Below are 20394 nucleotides of genomic sequence, written 5' to 3'. Positions count from 1 at the left end.
CCCGTGCCATCCTTATGCCCACCCCCACGCTCATTAACGATGACGATTATTTTTATCGCCCCCCCACCTTGTGCCCGTTTCCAGATTGATGAATTTTACGTGGGGCCAGTGCCTCCCAAGCAGGTCACCTTTGCCAAGCTGAACGACAACATCCGCGAAAACTTTTTGACCGACATGTGCAAGAAATACGGTGAAGTGGAAGAGGTGGAAATTCTCTATAACCCCAAGAACAAGAAGCACCTGGGCATTGCCAAAGTGATTTTTGCCACTGTCAAGGGTGCCCGGGAGGCTGTCCAGCACCTTCACAACACCTCCGTCATGGGCAACATCATCCACGTGGAGCTGGATACGAAAGGTGAGGGGGCACGTTTCGGCCTCACGCGTTTGTGGTTTGCAGTGCCCCTGCCCGTCCCTCTCCTAAAACGAGAGGCTGTTGCAGACCGCAAGGGCCCGGTGATTAAAAATACGAAGGGAGTGCTCCTGTCCCCCTGCGAGCGGGTCTGGTTTCTGGGGCCTTTGCAAGTCACGTGGAGCCAAATGTGTTGTCTGTTGCTAGGAGACAGCCCTGTAATTTGCAAAATGCTGCCATCCTGCCCGTCCCCTGCCTGCACCCTGCCCCGTCCCCTGCTCTCTGCCCTCGGAGGCCTCCCGTGCCCCCCATCTCCGTGTCCCACGCTGGCCCTGCTCGGCCACCTCCCGGGGCTGCCGGACCCCATGGCACCTGGTTTTTGCAAACTTGGGATTTTGGGGCAAACCTTGGGGTTCCTGGGACCCAAATCTCTGGATTCTGGTGGCGGCAGCGGGGCTGGGTGCTGTCCTCTGCGTGCCTGGCATTTCATTGATACTTAGCAGCAAACTCGAGGCTGGCAGCAAAAGAGTGCACACGCAGCACTTGTCAGTGTGTGTGCGAGTGTGTAAGTGTGAGACTGTCTCTTAAAGCGGCAGGAGCTTCCGAGTCCTGGAGGTAACCGACTCTCAGCCCCAGAGCCCAGTCCTGGGGAGCCCCATAAAGTTTCTGGAAGAATGAAAGCATTGCATTTCACAGCTTTGTCTTTTCTCTTTCCTCCAAGCATGTTAGTGAAGGGCTTTGCTAAAATGTGCCTGAATTTTAGAAAATGTCTAAAGCTGAGGAGGTGTAGATCAGTGGCTGCTTGTACTTCTTCATTCCAAACATGGCATTTCTAGTTTAAAACTGACTTGCTGCACTCTTTCTTGGGAAGAGGACGTTGTTAACACCATTTTCTTAAAAATGCTGATATTTTTGTTCTGTGTTAAAAGGTTTCAACAATTAGTGCACAACCTATACAGTGTTGGTGTGCCACATGTGGTAAGAGGGTATAGTAGGACGTTTATTGACGTTGCTGATCACGTTAGAAGAAAAATTGTGGTAGTAGTATAATATTTTCTATTGTGAGCTAAGCTTGACCTTACATATGTATACTTTGAAATTCTAGTGTTATTAATTTTTACAGACATGCTCCTTCCCCTGCTTACTTTGAAATTTGAAAGTAAAAAATTACATTTAAGAACAAATTAACCATTTGTAGATTTAATAATGTAAGCTAAAGCAGGCTCGTAAGTGGTGGACATCTGAATGAGAGGCATTTTAAACAAGTTGATTGTACTGCATTCCTCCTTGTTCTTCTCCGTTTATAAACTACTCTGCAAGTCTCGAACAGGCAGCTGTTCAAAAAAGTTAGCTGCGCATCAGGGAAATGAGGGGGTTTTATGCTTCTGTTTCTTGAGAGAAAAGATCGAAGTCTTGGTTTCAAATTGCATTTTTGTTTTGTTTGCCAGCTGTATGCTTCTAATGTATTTTTTTTTCCACAGTTGCATCTCTTTCATTCTAAAAGAATAAGACTGTTAGTGTGCTGTAATCTGTCAGAATCGAGTAAAAAGGTTACTCCTAAAATAGCATTAGCAGGTTAGGGCATTCTTAAAATATATATAGTTTTCAACATTTCTTTCTAGTATGGAGCTTTTCAAGAGAATGAAAGGTTGGTTAACTTGATTTTCATGGTCTAGCAAAATAAATATTAGGAGCAAAAATGTCGTTTTATTTGTCTGGCCAGAGCACAGGCCTGGGAATCTGGAACTAAAAAATCCAGTCTCCTCATCTAAGACAGGCTAGTTTAAAGCAACTTCTCTGCCTCAGTTTATCCATCTACAGAATGGACACACTTAATAATTACCTATCCTTTGAGAAATAGATAGGAATCGTTTCACATTCATAAATCTCTTTAAAAATGAAATTGTAACTTCTACTGTATTATATTGGGGATCTAGGAAGAATTATGAAACTTTCTAACAACTACTTTGTATTTATTTAAAAACAAGTTTTAAAGTAAGCCTAACACTTCCATGTCCACGGCGTTGTAGTTTTATTGGGGGGGCGGCATGTGTTAATATTTCAAGCATAATATTTCAAGCATCTCTTCAATCCCTGACTTTAGTTGAACTAAAACAGTTTACATAGTTGAGGATGTGGCTCAAGACTTCATGAAATGAGATTTGATAACCAAATAACCTCATCTGCAGCATTTATTCAAGATAAATGAGTCTTTCCCAGTATGCAGAATCGTGCTAAGCGGTGCTTTGCTTTCAAATTGCATGGAGTGATTCACAGGGAGTTTGGGTCTTGATCCTGCAGGACTTCCTCATGAAAGCAGTCCTGTTTTGGGGGAGATCTTGCCTGAATTAATTTTCTGGGCTCAGGTGCTGGGTCTGTCCATTTTTCTATTCTTTATCTTTCAGAGCAAAATTCAGACAGTTTCGGGGTCTGATTCTGTTGCCTTTGAAGCTGATGACAGATTTCTTACACACTGCAAAATAAGTAGGATTGGGTTTTTGTAGTAATGAAAAGTCCAATATTAAGAAACTGTGTCTTTGTAGAATTTAGGAATGAAAAGGCTAAGACTCAGTCACAATATATGGGACAGTTTGCTTCTCTGGGTTTTATTCTTCGAAGGATGCCACTGAGCACACCTTAAACTACGGGGTTAAAAAAAAAAAAGGATTAGTTGGTGTCTTTTTGGAAAAGCAGCGTTAACGGTTTTGTCCTCAGCATTCCCATGCATCATGTTTGCATTAATAACAGCCAGTTTCTACTAGCAAGGTGCGTTGGGAGAGCTTTCTGGAGTGGCTCTGGGTGTTGGCAGAGGCTTGTCCCTTGGGTGAGAGTTTCACTTCTCAAATCTGCAAGCTATTTGCTTGGCACTTTGGAGAGGAGGGAAAGTGCTGCTCTCCAGAAAGCATGGTAAAGAGCAGAGCTGCCAAGCAGGCTGAGAAGGGATTTAGAAACCTCCTTGTCTTGGCTGGAGAAGGAGCGTCTGACTTCACTTGTCCAGCAGATTATTTAAAAATGATCCCTACGAGCCTCAGAGGCGATACCTGCTCCTCCGTGGTGTGGATGCAGCAGGCTGGGAGTGGTAGCAGGGTCATGCGGTTGTCAAGAATATGTGTTTTTACATAGACTCTGTTTTTTCTGTTTGATCAACTCTTCCATTGTGGTCTGTGCAGGTGAAACCCGCATGCGATTCTATGAACTGCTCGTTAATGGTCTTTACACTCCTCAGACCCTTCCTGTAGGCACCGAACAGGATGTATCGCCAACTGTGAATGAAACTCTCCAGGTATGTTTGCTTGGCTTTTTTTTAAGAGTAACTTTCTAGAAAATTCCAAACAAATGCATCATTAACTTTATTTTTTTACACTTTTAACTTAGCTTCTTTTTTTTGTCTTGCCATAGTTTCAGTGGATGTTACTAATTCACATTTAAATATAACTTGCTCATAATTGCCATAGCAAATGTAACTCTCTGTGAATGCAGTGCATGTGGCTAATCTGTATGCCGGTGTCTGCATAGCACAGTAAGTGCTTTTTGTCTTTTGGAATGAAAAATACCTACAGAACCGACAGTATGTGCCCTATTAACATTAGAAATTCCTGCAGTTAAGAGGACTGGATCAGATCTGTCCCTGAGATGAGATTATTCCCTTGAAGTCAGGGGGAATGATTTACAATGGTACATTTGGCCTGGTGTCTGCAGTATGTAATCCTTAGTGCGTATGTTCTTCAGACTTGCTTAAAGGCTAAAAGAGGGAAGATGTCAAATCTTGAATAGTGGCATCAATTTTCCAGAATCTTAATTAGTCACTGAAATCAGTTGATAATAAAAGCAGTGGACAGAATTCCTAAGAGCTTCTAGGGGTCCCTTGATATTTAGGGTACGATTCTCTAAATGGTTTTGTACAGTTACCTGCTTCCCTGCGAACCCCACTGGGATGAGGGGAAGAGAAGCCTGTTTGTGTGAAGTCGTCAGCCCCCTTGGCTTGTCTAAATGTACTTTGGCTCCTGATTGTGGCTTAGGAACCCACTTTAAGGCATCAAATTTGAAAGAGATTTGGCAGAGATTTTTTTTTTTCTTCTCTCTAGTTCTCTGCACACTTATGACTTCTTAAAATGCCATAATTTCATTAATTCTGTGATCAGGTGTTTTCAGGACAGGTAAGAGCTGTACATTGAACGTGAAAATCCTGTTGATCTGAAAAAATAAAATTCTGCTCTTCTCCAACCAACCATCCCAACAGCAACAAGGCAAAACCCCAGTATCCTCTTAACAAAATTGTAAAGAGGCTGATTCTTCCTTACGTCCCAGCAAAGTGTTTTTAAAGGCAGGAGGGAGGCAAGTAATAATTTTGCTGGGAATCCGCTCTGAGCAGGGCCTGGCTTTTCATTTCTGCTTGTTACAGCACATCTTAAATAAAAATGGATAGATTTGTTCTTACTCCTTTTTCAGGGTTAACAGCAAAACACTTAATTGATGGTATCCCCCAAAGCAGTCCCTGCTGTAATTATCTTTAAGATTGTTTCTCTAGATACTGTGTTCATGTATTATATTATTATCCTGAATTGATTTTTTTCCCAATTACCACCAAAATTATTGCTTTGTGGGTAACTTTAACTGTTTGCATCATGTTCGTGTCACTAGAATCTGCCAACAAGCTTGTTTGCTGTTGTGGTTTAGTAAAATACTGACATTTGCTTTCCCCCTTTGCAGAACAGCAAAGACCTGACAGTTCTGCAAGCCACAATCCCTGCCTCCAGGCCATATCCAAACCCCACTGAAAAACAATCCGCATCACATCTACACCAAAGGTGCAGAGATGTGGATTTTAGCAGGAAGCACGTGGCTGGTTCCTGACCCTTTCTGTGGGTTTTAGAACAATTGAGGAACAAACTTTTCTGATGTCCATGTGGTCATGGTCTTTAGGGGTCACACCAAGAGCAAGTCCACATGTTGAGTGGGTGAGATGTGTGCGAGTGTAGCAGGCAGGTGAGAGCTCAGCTTGGGTTTGATGGTGCTGGCATGTTATAAACAGGTGGGTTTAAGTGTCTCTTTACCTACCTGTGCTTAGGAGAGTAGCAGCCAGCCTGTGGTCTCACCAGTTAGCTATCCCGGTGTGCTTTTGGGGAGTTGGAGCTCAGTCCTGCCCCTTTCGCTGCCAGGAGGATTCTCGCTGAGCTCTTGCTTTGCATTATGGAAAATTGATTCTGGCGCTGATGATCAGCGTGGCACTGTTATGACTCAGCAGAGTCTGAGTTGGAGCAGGGCTGCTCCTAGAAACCCCCTGAATGTGCCTGTGAAGTGAGTTGCAGAGCAATTACTTGGCTGCTCCGTAGGCTTGTAGGGTTTCAGTTTCAAATGCCATAATCAGTAGTACTCTGCCTGAGCATTTGTCTTTGGGAAGAGGTTTAAAATGTGGTTTTAGTTGAGAACTTCTTGTGCTTTTTATACCTGTAGCTTTCTCCCTTCTTGTTACAGATGAGCGTTTGGTAGAGAGGGTGGTGGGTCAGCTCCCTCAGCTGGACCAACGCAAAGCCCTGCTGCATAGGTTTGGTTGCAGGCTGGCAGTTTGCTGATTTGTATGTTTTGATTTGTTCACAAAAAAAGTTAAGTTGATAATTTCATATCTCAGAATTTTCTTAATTATCTTTCCTATTTGCAATTTAGACAAGCCTTACATAGTTGATAGAAATGGGAACTCTTTTAGCTAAAAGTATTGTTCAAGTCTCCTGTTCACCTGATGCTCTTGGGTGTAGCTTATAAGGAATACTGTTGTATCTGCTTTCTTCTTCCTGCTCTTATAGACAAGTTCCTCTTTGCTTGCCTTTTTATTTTAAATCAAAGGGAACTGTTAATTATGGATAATGGTTTGTTTTCAGGAATGCTGTAACCTTTTTTTTTTTTTGCCATGGAAATCAGTGCAAACTTCGGGGTACTCAACTCCTTTGAAAACTAAACGGATTGGACAAACGTCTTTTTAAAAGTGTGTGTTTAGGTGCTTTTCTCTCTTCTGTTTTCATAGTTGACGGATTCCCTGAAGCGCCTGAAAGACAGTAGCCTTTCTTCTGCGGGATCATCTGTTACCCCAAACAGCAGCACGCCGTTTTCCCATGACACAGCCTATTCCAGCTGTCGGCAAGACACCCCAAACTCGTACAGCCAATTTACCCCACAGTCCCAAGGAACACCTCACACCCCACGGTTAGGGACACCGTTTTCCCAGGATTCCACCTATTCTAGTCGTCAGACAACGCCTGTGTACCATTTTGGTCAGGACAGTGGGTACAAACCCAGGAGACACGAAACAAAATTTACAGATGCCTACAACCGTCGACCGGGACATCACTATGTTCATAACTCGGCAGGAGTTTACCGAGGGACGGAGCATCAGTTTAGTACTTACAAATCCCATCCGCAGGAGCCAGTTCAGTTCTCTCACACTCCTCCCCTGAGCCACTCTAGTTCTTCGAGCTACAAATCTGCCTTCTCTCCCTACCAAGCACCAGCTGTGTTTCCCCAATCTGATGAGCAGCAGTTTCCCCAAACTTCCAGGGAGACAGAGTACCGAAGACCTGCGCCACCTCCCGCTGAGATGGTTGTGGAAAGCAGTGCTGCCACTAACATCGATTTTGTCCCGGTGAAGGAGAAACAGGAGGAGCCTCCGCCCTTGCCCGATTCGAACTCTGTTCCTGAACCGAGCACAGCATCCTTCTCTCAGACTCCAGAGAGAAGCGAGACCCCCGGCACCCCCACCATGGAGTCGGAAATGCAGCATAACAGTTTAGACTCAAGGATTGAGATGCTCTTAAAAGAGCAGAGAACAAAGTTACCCTTTCTTAATGAGCATGACTCGGATAATGAGGTCCGAATGGAAGGTAGCCCTATCTCCTCTTCTTCTTCCCAGCTCTCTCCTATCCCAATGTACGGTTCGAACTCTCAGCCTGGTTACAGAGGTCAGACGCCTTCCTCGCGCCCTTCCAGCACAGGCTTGGAGGACATTAGCCCAACGCCGTTACCTGACTCTGACGACGATGAGCCCATCCCTGGGATGGCTTCTCTGAGTCAGAATTCCCGGGGGACGTCGGAGGCCAGCATGACTCCCATTGATCAGCTGAGCAGGACCTCCAAAATTGAGACCTCGGAGGCTAAAGAAATGGTGCCTGGTGACCAGACTCCAACATCAGAAAAGATGGACGAGGTAAGTGAGCTGGAACTGCGTTATGAAGCTCCATGCATCTCCCCAGAGCTGGTCAGGGCAGGGAGTTGCTCTTTTAGTGTCATTAGAGCGTAGGGTTTCTGGTGGTTTTTTCTTTTACTCAAGGCAGCTGGAAATCAGTTAGACGTGACACAAAGTGATGGTCTTAATCAACTTGCCAGTCTCCGGCTTGCCTTGTTTATAATAGCAGCCTGCTGCAATTTATAGCTTCAGGAGAGCTCAAGGACTGCACAGGCCACGGGAGTTTGGCCAGTGCTCATGCTGTGTGAATGTCCTGAGTGTCGACAGACACTTAAGCCACTAGAGGAGTTGATCGAGCACTTTCTGCCATTGCTTTGGTCCCTGAGTGTGGGTGTGTGTGTATGCACACACTTGCTTAACGGGGCTTTCATGTTACGCCGAAGTATTGAATGTATACTTTGTTTGATAGCTCTCCAGCTATTTATGCCATCTGGTTTGAACGGGAGACAGTTGCTGGGTTTTAATACTCGCTTTGCTCAGTTGAAAGGGGGAGGTAGTTGGCTTGTGGGGGATGTGCTCCACTGAGTCTTCCAATAATAGAGCGGAGCTTGCTGCCTCTGCTGGGGCATTTGTGGCTGAAGGGACAGCGAGAGCTTAACGGTGTGGAATGGTGCCAGCAGGCAGAGAAATTACGTTGCATGGTGTGTCTGTTTGGGAGGTCTGTTGCAACAAATGTGAGTATCGCTGCAGTGGATGTGTCGGTCCTATTCTGCTGTGTCAAGGAATGGTCAAAATACAGATCTTTGCAAATGCCAGACCCTTTCTCCTCAGTGTTTATAATAGTCATGCAAGCAAATGAAACTGCTGTCCCTGGTGTGCAAGAACTCTGCAGTAAGGGGACCGCAGCCATCCTAGAGGGCTGGTCTTGTGTAAATGTCCTGAGTGTGGTAGATCGATTTAATTTACTCATGAAAGTTGGCTGGGGTTAAGCTGGCAGAATGGATTTCCGTCCAGTGGTCTGCACTTGTGAGGTTTTCACCCGAGAAGCGGCTGCATTTCAGGAGAGGAGGAGCTGCTCCTGTAGCTATAGGCTTTGCGGAGTGCTTAACTGGAGGAAGAGCGCTGCAGCACTAACATAGTGCAGGTCTCGGTGCTAAACAGAAAAAAATTGTAACTGTACTGGATATTTTGTTTTTTCTACGTGCCTTTCCAAACCTGCTTGTCCTTGCAGCTGCCAGTTTAGTCTTTGAAACGATTCAGCTGCTTGAGGTCTCATTCATCATCTAGGCTGGCCCAGGCTCCCCTCTTGGGAGGCAAGTCCCTGGCCGGTGGGACATGATGATGTATTAATTAGGAATGGAGTTTTGATTCCTTGAGCTCGGTCTGGCAGGCTTAAGAGGGGATACTCTTAGTTTGTCTGAAAAAATGAAGAAGGCATCCCTCATCTCCTTGCCATTCTGGGCTTGTATCTGCTGTCCTTACTCTCGTGCAAGTGGGTTGCAGCCAATTCTGAGCATGTTTAGGAAGATGGATGAATGCCAAGCGTGGTATGTGGGGTCAGGCACTTTCTGTAGCTGAGATCAGCGTTGGGGGACTGACTGGGATGTTATATTAGTAGGTTGTGATATGGGGCAGCAGTGTGCTGACGTTGACGCCCATGCTAAGTCTTTGTTTCCCCTTAATGAGATGCTGGTGTCAGAAGTTCACATCGATAGTTCTGTGATACAAAATGATATAAATGCCTCGATCCTCTGCAGAAGTCAGAAAGGTGGTAGCAGGGTCTCCATGCAGGTCATTGTTGCCTTAATTGTCTCCTCCCCCCCAAAAAGTTTGGTGTTTGTTGTTGGAGCTGTTTTTTCAACCCTCCTCTTAGTTACAAATCACACTAAGCTATTCTGGCATGTTTGAAAAGTTGCCTGCGCCTTTCATTGCTCCTTCTGATGCACAAAAAACGATCTCCATGTGTTTTTGCTTCCTCTCCCCGCCCTTCTCCCTCCCCAGTTTTTTGCTTTAGAAAAAGGCTCTCCTGGCTTCCCTCTCTTTTGCTGAAGGAGCAGAGTTGAACAGTGACTTAACATAGGCTGAAATTTGAGCTGCAGCTTTCCAACTGAGTTAGAGAGGGGCATTGAGTCTGTCTAAGGGCTGGAAAGCTGAACCTCCGGCTTCAGCCTATTGTGATACCGCTATTCAACTTTCAGTCCTTCAGAGAATCCTCCAGCAAAACAGAGGGAAGGCAGACCCGAATATTTCTAGCGACTGTGTGGCGTGGGGAGCAGAGCAGAAATGATATATTAGCATAGGGAGGGCTCATTAAGTATCATAAGGAAGCAATAAAGGGCAGAGAGTTTGAACTTATTTACTTCATATTTGGCTCTTCAAGGGTCAGAGCAGCCCCAGGCCAGCTCTCTTTGGGCGGGTGCTCTAGCTGGGAAAATCTCAGGATTCATAAGGATGCCAGCAAAGTTGCAGGGAAGTTTTTCCTGAGACAATAGGTGCTTTTCAAGGACCTACTCCTGTTTCCCATCAAAACAAGCATGATTTTTGTCAACGATTGCTAATACGGTAATATTTGTTCTATAGGTGAAGCGCTGTCAAATCGTCAGGCAAGTTAACCACCCCAGACTTGCCATAAATAAAGGAGGTACAGCCAAGCCCCAGCAATTGCTCTGATTTATCATGCAAGACCCAGGAGTTTGATTTCAAGATCCGGTATGATACTCCAAAGCCAGAGCTTGGCAGGGAGTTTGGGTGTGGGAGAGGAAGGGCTGTGCATCTGTCTGCAACACCTAACTCCGACTAATCTCAGAGCAGTGGTTATGGTCTGCAGAGAAAGTCCTGCTAAGCTTAGCCAAGGGATGAGTGCTGAGAGGTGGAACAGAGTGGGATGTGGGCAGTACGAGATAAGAGGAGAAAGGGATCCTTTACAGAGAGCACAACCTGCCAGCCAGGAAGACAAGGCAGAGAGGGCTTTTTCAAGAAACCAGAAGATGGCAAGGAAAGAAAACAGCCGAGCTGCATTGTTATTTTAGGAAAATTTTTGAGGGTAGCAATGTACAAACTTTCCTTCCTATGTTCCTGAGAGATAACAAGGAAAGAACTGTAATAATTTCTTCTTCACAGGATCTTTGCTGTTTCAGAAGTGCAAAGGTTAAGTAAGTACAGTTTGACGTTTTGGCATCCCATTTGAGCCAGGTCTTGTTTTTGCTTGGCTTGTTACAGGAAGAGGCCCTGCCTGTGTGTGCTGAGGAGGGCGACAGGATTATAACAAGTCACTTTGTTGTATATTGATGATGCCTTTCATGTTTCAGCTTATGAGAACATATTAGTTTGTGTGCATAGCCAGCGTGTAATAGGAAGACTGTGTGATTGACAATGGTATTTTGCCAGATTTCTAAGTACAAAAGTACTTTTTAATTGAGGGATCAACAAACTCCTGTCTTCCTGGTGGTTTGGCTAAGCACCTAGTTACTGTGGTGGGAGGGGCGCCTTAAAAATGTCAAAGATAATCATAAAAATAAAGATCCTGAAACATGAATGAGGTGAGAGCAGTTCTCCTGCTGCTTGCTGTGAATTTTAGCAAATGGTTTGGGGAGCAAACAGGAAGTCGCACACTGCTCAGCAGCCCTAGAGACCCCGAAAGCCACTGCTGTCACCAGCACTCCTCAGTGTCTCACTCGGCTGTTGTGAATGTTTTTAATGCCATGCTGGATGCTGAGGTGCCTCTTACAGGACAGCATTGGCATCTCTGTGACAAGCTGTGCGTATGCAGCAGATTCTCTTGCAGTTACCCGGGGAGAATTTCTGAGCTGCGCTTACACATAGATGAGGTGGGTCAGGCTCAGCCCTACAGTGAGCTCTGCTGAAGTCCCTGAGGTGACATCTGGGCTGAATTTGCACTTCTCATTGAAGTATCTTCGGATTCTTGTGTGGTCACAGCCAGAACTGGAAGAAATTTATGTTGAAGTGTCACATTGTCCCTCCGGAGCCTTAGCAGGATGTGATGACATTCTCCACAAGACACTGCATCGTGTCTTGTGCCGCTCTACACTGCTGCATCCCCATTCAGACTGGGCTGTTTCAGTAGCTGGTAAATGATTCCCCTTTCCTACAGAGCCAAGTTCAACCTTTAGTTGTCACGAGCGCCTGTGAGAGAAAGCAGTGCCCCGATGCTGTCCAGGCAGCGAGAGGAGCTGCAAGGGGTTTCCCTGCTGGCAGTACCTGCAGCGGTTGCCGCCGGAGCGGTCGATGCCCCTTGGAGCTGTGCTGTGCAGGAGCGAGTCGGTCTCTGCCTGCAGAAGGATGCTCTCTCCTCCTGTACCCTGCTCCCATCCACGGGTTGTGCGGGGTCGGAGGCAGCGCTCTGTTCCTGGGACGTTGACAGCAGGTTAGATGGAGCCTCCTAAAGATGAACCCAAATGCACTCTACTAAGGGAGGTTTCTGGGCTGGAGAGTGCAGAAGTGATTTAGTCAAGGTAAATGCACATTAAGGTTGAGAAGGTAGAGTCTTAAGAGCCAGGAAATTTGATACCTTGGTTTCCACAGTAACTGTGCAAGAGCCCTTATGCCCATAAGTAGCTGTTATGTATGTATAATATATATGGGTACACCTGGGATGCAATTTACAGCTAGAGTGGGATTCATCATTTCTGGAGGGAATGGGGGGAGTAGATGTGGGGAATGGTTGCTCTGAATGTATTTTTTTAATTGAAGAAGGGAGAAAAACCTGAGCGCTGTGATTTATGCCTAGTCTCATAAACACTTTTTCAAATTTTCCTGCCTCCTGAGCTCTTGTGAATGCGATCATGCCTGACAGAACCGGTTCCTAATGGAAACTCAAAAAATAGGTATATGTTACGACCATGAATTTCCAGAAATGCAGCCAGCCAATGCCCAGGCAGCAAAGATTTGGATGACTGCTGTGGTTTTACATGTGAATTACACCAGCCATGCTAAACCTGTGAAATTAAAATGAGAGCGAGCTGCTTAACTGTGGGTTCAGTTCTGTCCACCCTGACCCATGTACAGCAGCAGCGAGAAGCCACAGGGACTTCAGGGGATCTTGCACAGTTTAAGCTTGTTCAGAAAAGAAAGGCAGCACACAAATTCCTTCAAAGGTGATTTAAATATGACACTACACTGGACCTTTTTGAGAGCTCAGAGATCTGTTCAGCTTCTGCATCAAGAGAAGGGAGCACGCTGGGGCAGGACTGCAGCCCTACATCCTCCCGGGCATGCTCGGGGCTGAGGGTCAGTTCCCATATAACCTGGCCAAGGTAAGGATGTCCTGGCTCCTGAAGCAGTGGAAATGCAGGGTATTGTTATCTTACCCTTTTTTTCAGAGCTGATACTGGAAGACCACAGGCAGGGACTGCTTTCTTGTACATCTGATTCATTTACCACATGACAACCTGCTGCTCCTACAAAAATTTATATGAAGTAGAGAAGTCTGTTCGTGTTTGCTAAGTTGTATTTCACTTTTGACTTCTTATTTTTGGCTTCATTTTGATTCTTGGAGTGCTCGCAAGGCTGGTGGTTAGCAGAGCAGAGGGCTTGACCAGCCAAATGTGTTCAATATAGGAAGCAGCGAGAGGTAACAAGCCCAGTGTCAGTTTCTACAGTCACTTTTTCAGAGCAGAATTGCATAGGTTTCACCTGGTGTTCCACCCCTTCATACATGTATGCTCATGGCGGGGAAAAAACTAAACAGAGAAATATTTGACTGTTTATGGTTTGGGTTTTTTGGATACCTAACAACTTCAGTAGAATGAGAGAACATGTCTCTTGTGGATAACAGAGTTAGAAATGGTGAAATGCTCTGGAGTGTAACTGAAAAATAGAAAGCAGGCTGTGGTTGGGAGGCTGAGTGGTTCTTTCACTCTCTCATACCAGGCCAAGACTTTGAGGCTTTTGCATTTTGCATACCTAATAGAAATGACATTGCCATTCCTTTTTATAAATCACTGTTGCTGATTATACTCTTGCCACTAGCTCAGTTCATTCTCTGTTTTGCCACCAGTGACTTTCTGTAAATTTTCGGTTCCTGGTGGACTGGTATGTATAATTGAATTACTTGTTAATAGGTAGAGCACTGCTTATTTTGTGTTTATGTAATCTATAGATGCTCTGCTGCGCTATAAACTTAGATCCAAATTACAATGTTTAACCATAGCATATAGCTTATGGCGGAGTAATATTTGCAAGTCTGAGCTCTGCAGACCATTTATAGTTAGAGAGCCCTTGGCATCTTCCTTTTGCTGCTTACAAAGTTCTTCCTATTCTTTTCAACACTCAGTTTTTTTAGCAGTGACGATATTGAATGTTCAGATGTCATAAACGCAGTTTGTGAAGCCTCACATTGAAGTGACGCGTTTTCCTCGCAGTTTCTCCAACCCATTATCATTCTAGTTGCGTTTCGCATCTGACGGTTGTGAAAAGTGACCAAAGGAATGCAGACAAGTTACTGGATGGCAGCGTGTGTTGCAACATGCAGTGACACTGAGAAAATGTGCCAGTGTGTTAGGTAATCAGTAGAAATATTGAGAAAATAATTGCTGTTAACATATTGTGCTGGCAGCCGCCAGAACAGCACTAATTTCTGGGTCTGATTTTGAAGAAGACGGAGCAGCCGCTGTGTTCTATATGTGTCTGTGTCTGACACAGAGCAGTGAACAGATGAGTGCTTATTCAAATTTCTGCTGCCTGTTGCCTTTCCTGGAGTCCTCTAAATAGATACAATTCATCAGTAGAAGTTTTTTTCTGTATGCATCAATTTTGAGTCCCATGACTTTGCCACTCCCCCTTCTATTAATTTTAATTTTAATTTTCAGTTTGGGGTACTTGTTTGTACCTAGTGAAGACGGGGCAAAACTCAAAACGAAACCTGTGAGTTCGTTAACTCTGCACATCATGTACCTGCCCACGAGAGCTCCTTTGACCCAGACATGTTACTGCTTTCTTAGGCTTTGTTATGAAAGTGCAGTGCTTGCTTTTGGAAATGCCTTTTCATCACGAGAAAAAGGTTGCTCAAATTTTTCAGCTCCTAAAACCAACAAAAAAAAAGTTTTAAAAAAAGTCTTTTAAAATGTTTTTTATTTGCTTAGTGCTAAAATAAAGCTAGTGGTTGCTTTCACAAGTTTCCAGTGGTGCAGACAGGCCCAATGAGGTCAAGATGCATATAAAATAGCAAGACGGCAAATTGGGGTTTCTAATTTCTCCCAGGTTGGAATAGGTTCACTCCTCGGGGCGTTGCAAAAGTGTTGCTTCAGGAGCAGTTTGAGTAAAGGAAGTTGTTCGCGGCTTGGGCTTCGGCAATCGCTCTTTGCATAGAGGGCACTGTGAGCGCTGCGCAGGCACGGCACGGGGAGGAAACGAAACTGCTGCTTGAACTCGAAGCTGGCAGCAGTTCTTATGGTTTGGAGGTTTGGTTGCAAAAGGGTCAGACAGCTGTAGCAGAACTTCCAATTTTCACTTGTTGGGACTCGGGTGTTTTGACTCAGGCACCTTTGGATTTGCTGGTTGCTCTGAACGTGTGTGTTTTGTGGAGTATGTATTTATGTGGAGTTGATAACTGTGTACAAGTGCAATTTATCACACACCTTTGACCAGCTCACCTGCATTTTGCCCAATATTTCTCTCTGCATATCAGGCAGTAAGTCAGTTAGGAAAAAGGCTCTGGAAATGGTGGGGAGGGGAGGAAGAGGAGTAGCAAAGACGGTCTCGCCAGAGTCCAGCCTTTCCCCTCTCTCCTCCTTGCCTGCACCTTCAAGCATTCAAGGTGGGATGTCCTCAGGCTCAATACTGCCCAAATTCCCTGTATCAATGAGCGCAGTGGCACGGAGCCTTAGGAAGGAGAGGGCTGTGGATGGTGCAGGTTGGGTGATGCGAAGGAAGGACTGGGTTTTGTTTTTCCTGGGGTTGAAACAGCCCTTTGCTGGCCTGGTCAAGGAGTCGGATGTCTGCTGCTTTCGTGGATGGTGTGGAGCGAGAGTCACTTTCTTATATCAATTTTTTTCCGAAAAGAGCTGTGTTTCACAGTGAGCAATATAGTTTTGTGCTGATGTCCAAGTGGTGTGTCCTCTTCCTGCTGTGCAGGATTAACCTGTGTTGCACACATCGGGCAGACGTTCCCTCTGGAGCCTGGGGAGGGATTGCTGAAGTAGGTGGCTTCTTTCCAGGTTTCCCTTCTCTCAAAGGAGCTTGTTACTTGTGGTGCCTTCTGTGTCCCACGCAGAAAAAAAATATATATTTCAGGTGACAGTAGTGTTATTTGGTGGAAGCAGGAGTTGGTTTAATGTTGGCGCATAGCTCTGGGGACAGTTTCCCAATCCAGTCCTTGTTGCTAAGTGGTTGCCAAACGTGGCATTTTGGTCAGCAGATGTGGCTGAGAGTTTCCAGTTTCCAGCAGATAATTGAAATATTGTCTTTGAAGGATGCAGAAAAATGTGAGCAACTGTTATCATGGTGCTACAAGCATTTTGCTATTGTCCTGGAAAAAAATTGCTTGGAAAATATGAAAATCCTTAGTACTGCATAAAATTATTCAAATTACAGTAAAACATAAAGGGCAATCTATCAGTTGAATATATGCCATGGAGATGTGTGCGAAAGGATGCATTTTGACAAGGGAATCTCAATTAATTTATTTGCTTGTTAATACAGTGTCGGGTGGGATGTATCTCCCAAATTACGTCAGAAAAGTTGTAACAGCAGATGGTTTTGTAAACCTGAGGTGTATTCCAGGTCAGTGAGAAGCAGGCAGGGAGGTGGTGTGTGCTTGGTGGCGAAGGGCAGCCTGGCCCCAGCAGAGCCCTGGTGCTGGGGTTGCTTTTAAATTCCCCAGGAGCTGGCATTGCGCAGGGAGCACCCAGCCTGGTTGCAGGACACCAGAAATAAGCTGTGATCCCTGCTGGGTTGGATGCTCAGGCTTCAGCTTGAGGAAAGCTTGTTGCATGACTTTGTCTTGGCTCGTTGCTGGGATGCACGTCCTACAAAAGGGCTGTCGCACAAGGCTGCGGCCAGGGAAGTGCCTTTTGACATGGCTGCTGTGGGTGCACGGTCCTTTGAGGGGACCCTGGGCGGCTTTTGCAGCCCGTCTCAGCTGGCTGTGTGTCGCTATGTCATGGAGAGGGGGGAGGCAGCCAAGGGAGATGTGAGAAACTGCGCAGGTGGGTTTGCACTGTTTTTTGGGGGTCAGCCACTGTGCAGTAGGTGCAGCTTCTACATGGCCTCTGTCTTTGCTCTGAAAGGATTTGTGTGGATCTGCTTTCAGCGTCCAAGCTGAAGAAAACCTGAGCTTTAGATAGTACCATGCCTTTAAAAAAAAAAATCAGAAGGGCAGCTCATAGTAGTCTCTAGACTTCTGAACTGGGATGGAGATTGTGTTAGGACTAGATTTTATTGTAGGTGAATTCGGGGCTAAATATACAAACAGAGCTGTAAGAAGGATGAATGTTGGACCCTTGTTATGACCCAGTTTTTGCAGTATTTTTACTATTTTAACAGAGCTCTGGTATCAAGAGTATTGCACAATGTAACTATTCTAGTGAGGCACAACCTTAGTATCACATCCAGTAAGTGAGATGTATTGATTATGGTATGTGGTATAAGAAATACTATGCAGCTGTGGTGCTTCAAAAGGTGCTGAGGCTAAACTGTCCTAAGTAAAAAAACTATTGAGTGCGAACCGCTGAGCCAGCTGTTCCTGTAGAACTGCTAAAAAAAAAAAAATAATGCCTGTGCCTTCCAGCCGGTCACCTGAATTGGTGAGCAATGCGTGGAGTGTATGAGCACAGAGCTGTGTTCGGCTGTTTTTGTGCCTTTCTCATAACTGTTTCACATAGCTCTTTAAATGAGTAACCTGCCTTTTCAAGAGTTCATATGTAACTTGAAACTAATGAACCAATATAATGGTAAAGCTGCTTTGAAAAATAAAAAATAAGAGCTGTGTGATTGAGAGTGGTTTAGATATGTCTGCTCAAGTATGGGCTGTAGAGATGCTGTACTGCTGTGTGCTTTTTGCAGGGCTTTGCACTCATCTTGATCACTTTAGCAAAGCTCTTTAAAGCGAGTATTAAGGAAGCGAGTAAAATAAGTGTCACCAACATGGGAAGGCCTGAAAGAGCCTGAGGGCTGGGGTGGTCGGTCTGAGGAGCAGAGCACAGGTCGCCTGGCACTGGCTGCTGCTGAACGGCTCTGCCTGTGTGCACGCAGCCCTTCCTCTTGAGCGGTCATCTGTGGTAGAGCTTGATTATGGCTTTGCTGCAAGAGGGAACAGAAAGAGACTTTGGACTAACTCATGAACAAGCAAGGAAGAGGCACATCTTTACCTTTCTTCGGTTGTCTGTGTTGCTGGGGGTTATTTCCTCTAGGTTACGGAAAGATCTTCGGTGGGAGGTCAGAGCAGTTCGTGCCATGCAAAAACCCCATCAGCAGCAGGGCTGTATGCGGCAGTGCTCCCCTGGGGTCCCTCTGCTACTCGTGACCAGCAGATTAGGACGAGATCTTGTTCAGTAGTTGCTGGTGGACCTGTCTTCCACAAATATCTAACCCGTTTTTAAACCCATCTGCACTTCTGCGTCTTTGCAGTATCCTGTGGCAATGAGGTGCACAGCTGAATTTTGCTCTAGGTGAAAAGTGTTTCCATGTGTTTGTTTTAAACCTCCTGCTTGCTAATTAGGGGACAGGTGAGGAAATCAGCATACTTTACCTCTTGTCTCTTTTTTGAATATTTTATGCCTGCACAAATGGCAGTGGGAATGCAGCCCAGCTGTGGGGTATTTCCACACTGGTAATGTAGAACAGTTGCAGTTACACAATTTATTTTGCATATAGTGGGGGTAGTTTAATAGCAAAAGTTTGGTATCTTCTAGAAGGCCATGAGAAATGTCATGTCCTGCACAGAGATTATTTTTGTTAAGGGATCAGTCAACAGTTGGCAGCCACAAGGGTTATGTTTCCATCACCCGAGAGGAGTGGTATGGGGAAAAAGTTGCCTTTCCCTCACTGAACAGGTTTTGGAGAGGGACAACTTGAAGGTATTTCTGGCTGGATGTTGCTTTAGGCTTCATCTTAGAATGAGGAAGATTTTTAATGTTTTAATGAATATGTTACGTACATCAACTGATGTGCTTGATTCTTTCCTCTCTGCACTTAGTTAAATCGGAGTACAGCAAGAGAAGGAAAATCTAAGCAGGAAATAAAGCAGTGAAAAATTTAAGATGCCTCCAAAGAGAAGATCCATAAGAGAAGAGAAATGTTACCAAGGGGGAACTGTTTCTTGCTGGCCTCACCCTTACTTTTGAGGAAGAACATCTCTACTCAGCCTCCTTAGTTGCTTGAAATAGGCTCCTTGGAGTGAAGCGTCTCCTGCAGTCTAGCTGGGTTTTAATGCACTTTGCTGGGAAGGACTTGTTAGCTTGTGTTGTAATGCTCAGAAAATGAGTGGAGGCTGCTAAGCTCATTAGGGTGCCAGTCATCACTTGTAGTCACTGCTGCAAAGGGCTCGCAGTCTGGCCACTGCAAGTCAGAGAAAAGTTTTTGTCTCGTGACCCGCTTGTTCCCCAGGGTCACTCTCTGCTGCGACGTCCCAGCAGGCCTGGAGCACTTACACCATCTGCAGTGGGGGCTTCATCCAAAGTGGTTTTAAATGCATTTTGTCAAGATCAGGTGGACTGGCTGAACGGTCTTGTCTGCAGCAGTTTCGTTAGGAATTTGAGAAACACAGCAGATGTCCTGTTTGGGATGATGGCAGTGGCGGTCTCCAGAACAGAAGGCCACAAGTTTTCTTGTTTGAAACCATACTGTGTTGCCACCGTGACTGCAGTCGAGATGATAACAAGGTCCTAAAGACTTTATTAACAGTATGTTCCCTCTTTCATGCTTTCTTATTTCTTCTCAGATAGTTGGTACTGGGATAGAAGAGTGCTGCTGGGGGGAGAGTAGTGTTAAGTCTGTGTGACTTCCCAGGCCAGCAGTGGAGGGCTCATGAAATCTCAGCAAAAGTATTCAGGAAAGGGAAAGGTTCACATAAAAATCAGGACTTTAATTCTTTCCCCTTGCTTGTTCCACACTTTTTGGAGAGTAAAAGCTGTATTTGTTTGAAAAGGGCTGTTCTGGGCTACCTCCATCAGCTGTGGGCTACAGGCTCCTGGGTTTTCTTGCAGGTGCCAAAAACAGTTGGGCCTCTTTGCTTCCCAGCCGCATGAACAGATCAGGACTGCACCATTCAGTGCATTCAGAAATTCAGGGCAAGAATAGCTCCAGCTCTTGAAGAGCGGAGGGAGAAGCCAGGCTCATCATTTGGGATGCCTCTTGAGAAGGAAGGCAAGTGTCTGAACTGCTGCCTCAGGATATACTTAATGGCACCTGGGTCTGAGAGCAGACGGCAGCGAGCAGAAGAGCATTAAAAGATGATACTAATGAATGATCTAACAAAAGCTCTTCTTTTTTTCTTTTGCCCGTTGTCCTTCAAGACCTCGATTCCTTCATTTCTGCCCTCCCTTCTGAGGAGACTCAACATTGCACAGGTTGCATTGCGGATGTCCAGGTCTTACAAATGAAACTGCTGTTGCTACTAACACTGGAAATGCAGAGAAAACTGAATAGAGCACTGAAAATAACTGTAATAGGCATGTGATTTCAGATACTCGCGGGTATAGTAGTACTACGTAAAAGATGAAGAATATCAAACTGGCCTAGTTGTGCTGATTAGAACTTGTTTAAATACAGTATGTGTACAACCTATTCTTCAATAGGCTGATATCAGCTGGGAAGCGAGACTGTTTTCCAAGCTTATCTGCTTTCTTATCACCCTGTTGGTAGCAAGATCTGAATTCATGGCTGCATTTGACCTAAGGTTTAAGTATGAGGGTAA

At 45.2% G+C, this 20394-nt stretch overlaps 1 protein-coding gene across 3 annotated transcripts in view; it reads left to right on the top strand.

Annotated features, from left to right (window-relative positions):
- Window positions 1–20394, top strand: part of SETD1B (SET domain containing 1B, histone lysine methyltransferase) — a 56150-nt gene that overhangs the window by 1740 nt on the left and 34016 nt on the right. For all 3 annotated transcript variants that reach the window (XR_012676451.1, XM_075167708.1, XM_075167709.1), the window contains exons 4-6: window positions 85–355; window positions 3520–3632; window positions 6369–7544. Coding sequence is in view for 2 of the 3 variants with exons in the window: in XM_075167708.1 (XP_075023809.1) it covers window positions 85–355; window positions 3520–3632; window positions 6369–7544 (1560 nt within the window). In the remaining variant the exon portion in view is untranslated. The remainder of the gene's footprint in view (window positions 1–84; window positions 356–3519; window positions 3633–6368; window positions 7545–20394) is intronic.

The sequence above is a fragment of the Calonectris borealis genome, chromosome 18 (assembly GCF_964195595.1).
Source record: "Calonectris borealis chromosome 18, bCalBor7.hap1.2, whole genome shotgun sequence".
Taxonomy (NCBI): domain Eukaryota; kingdom Metazoa; phylum Chordata; class Aves; order Procellariiformes; family Procellariidae; genus Calonectris; species Calonectris borealis.
The sequence above is the reverse complement of the archived record's forward strand: the minus strand, read 5'-3'. Positions and strand labels throughout refer to the sequence as shown.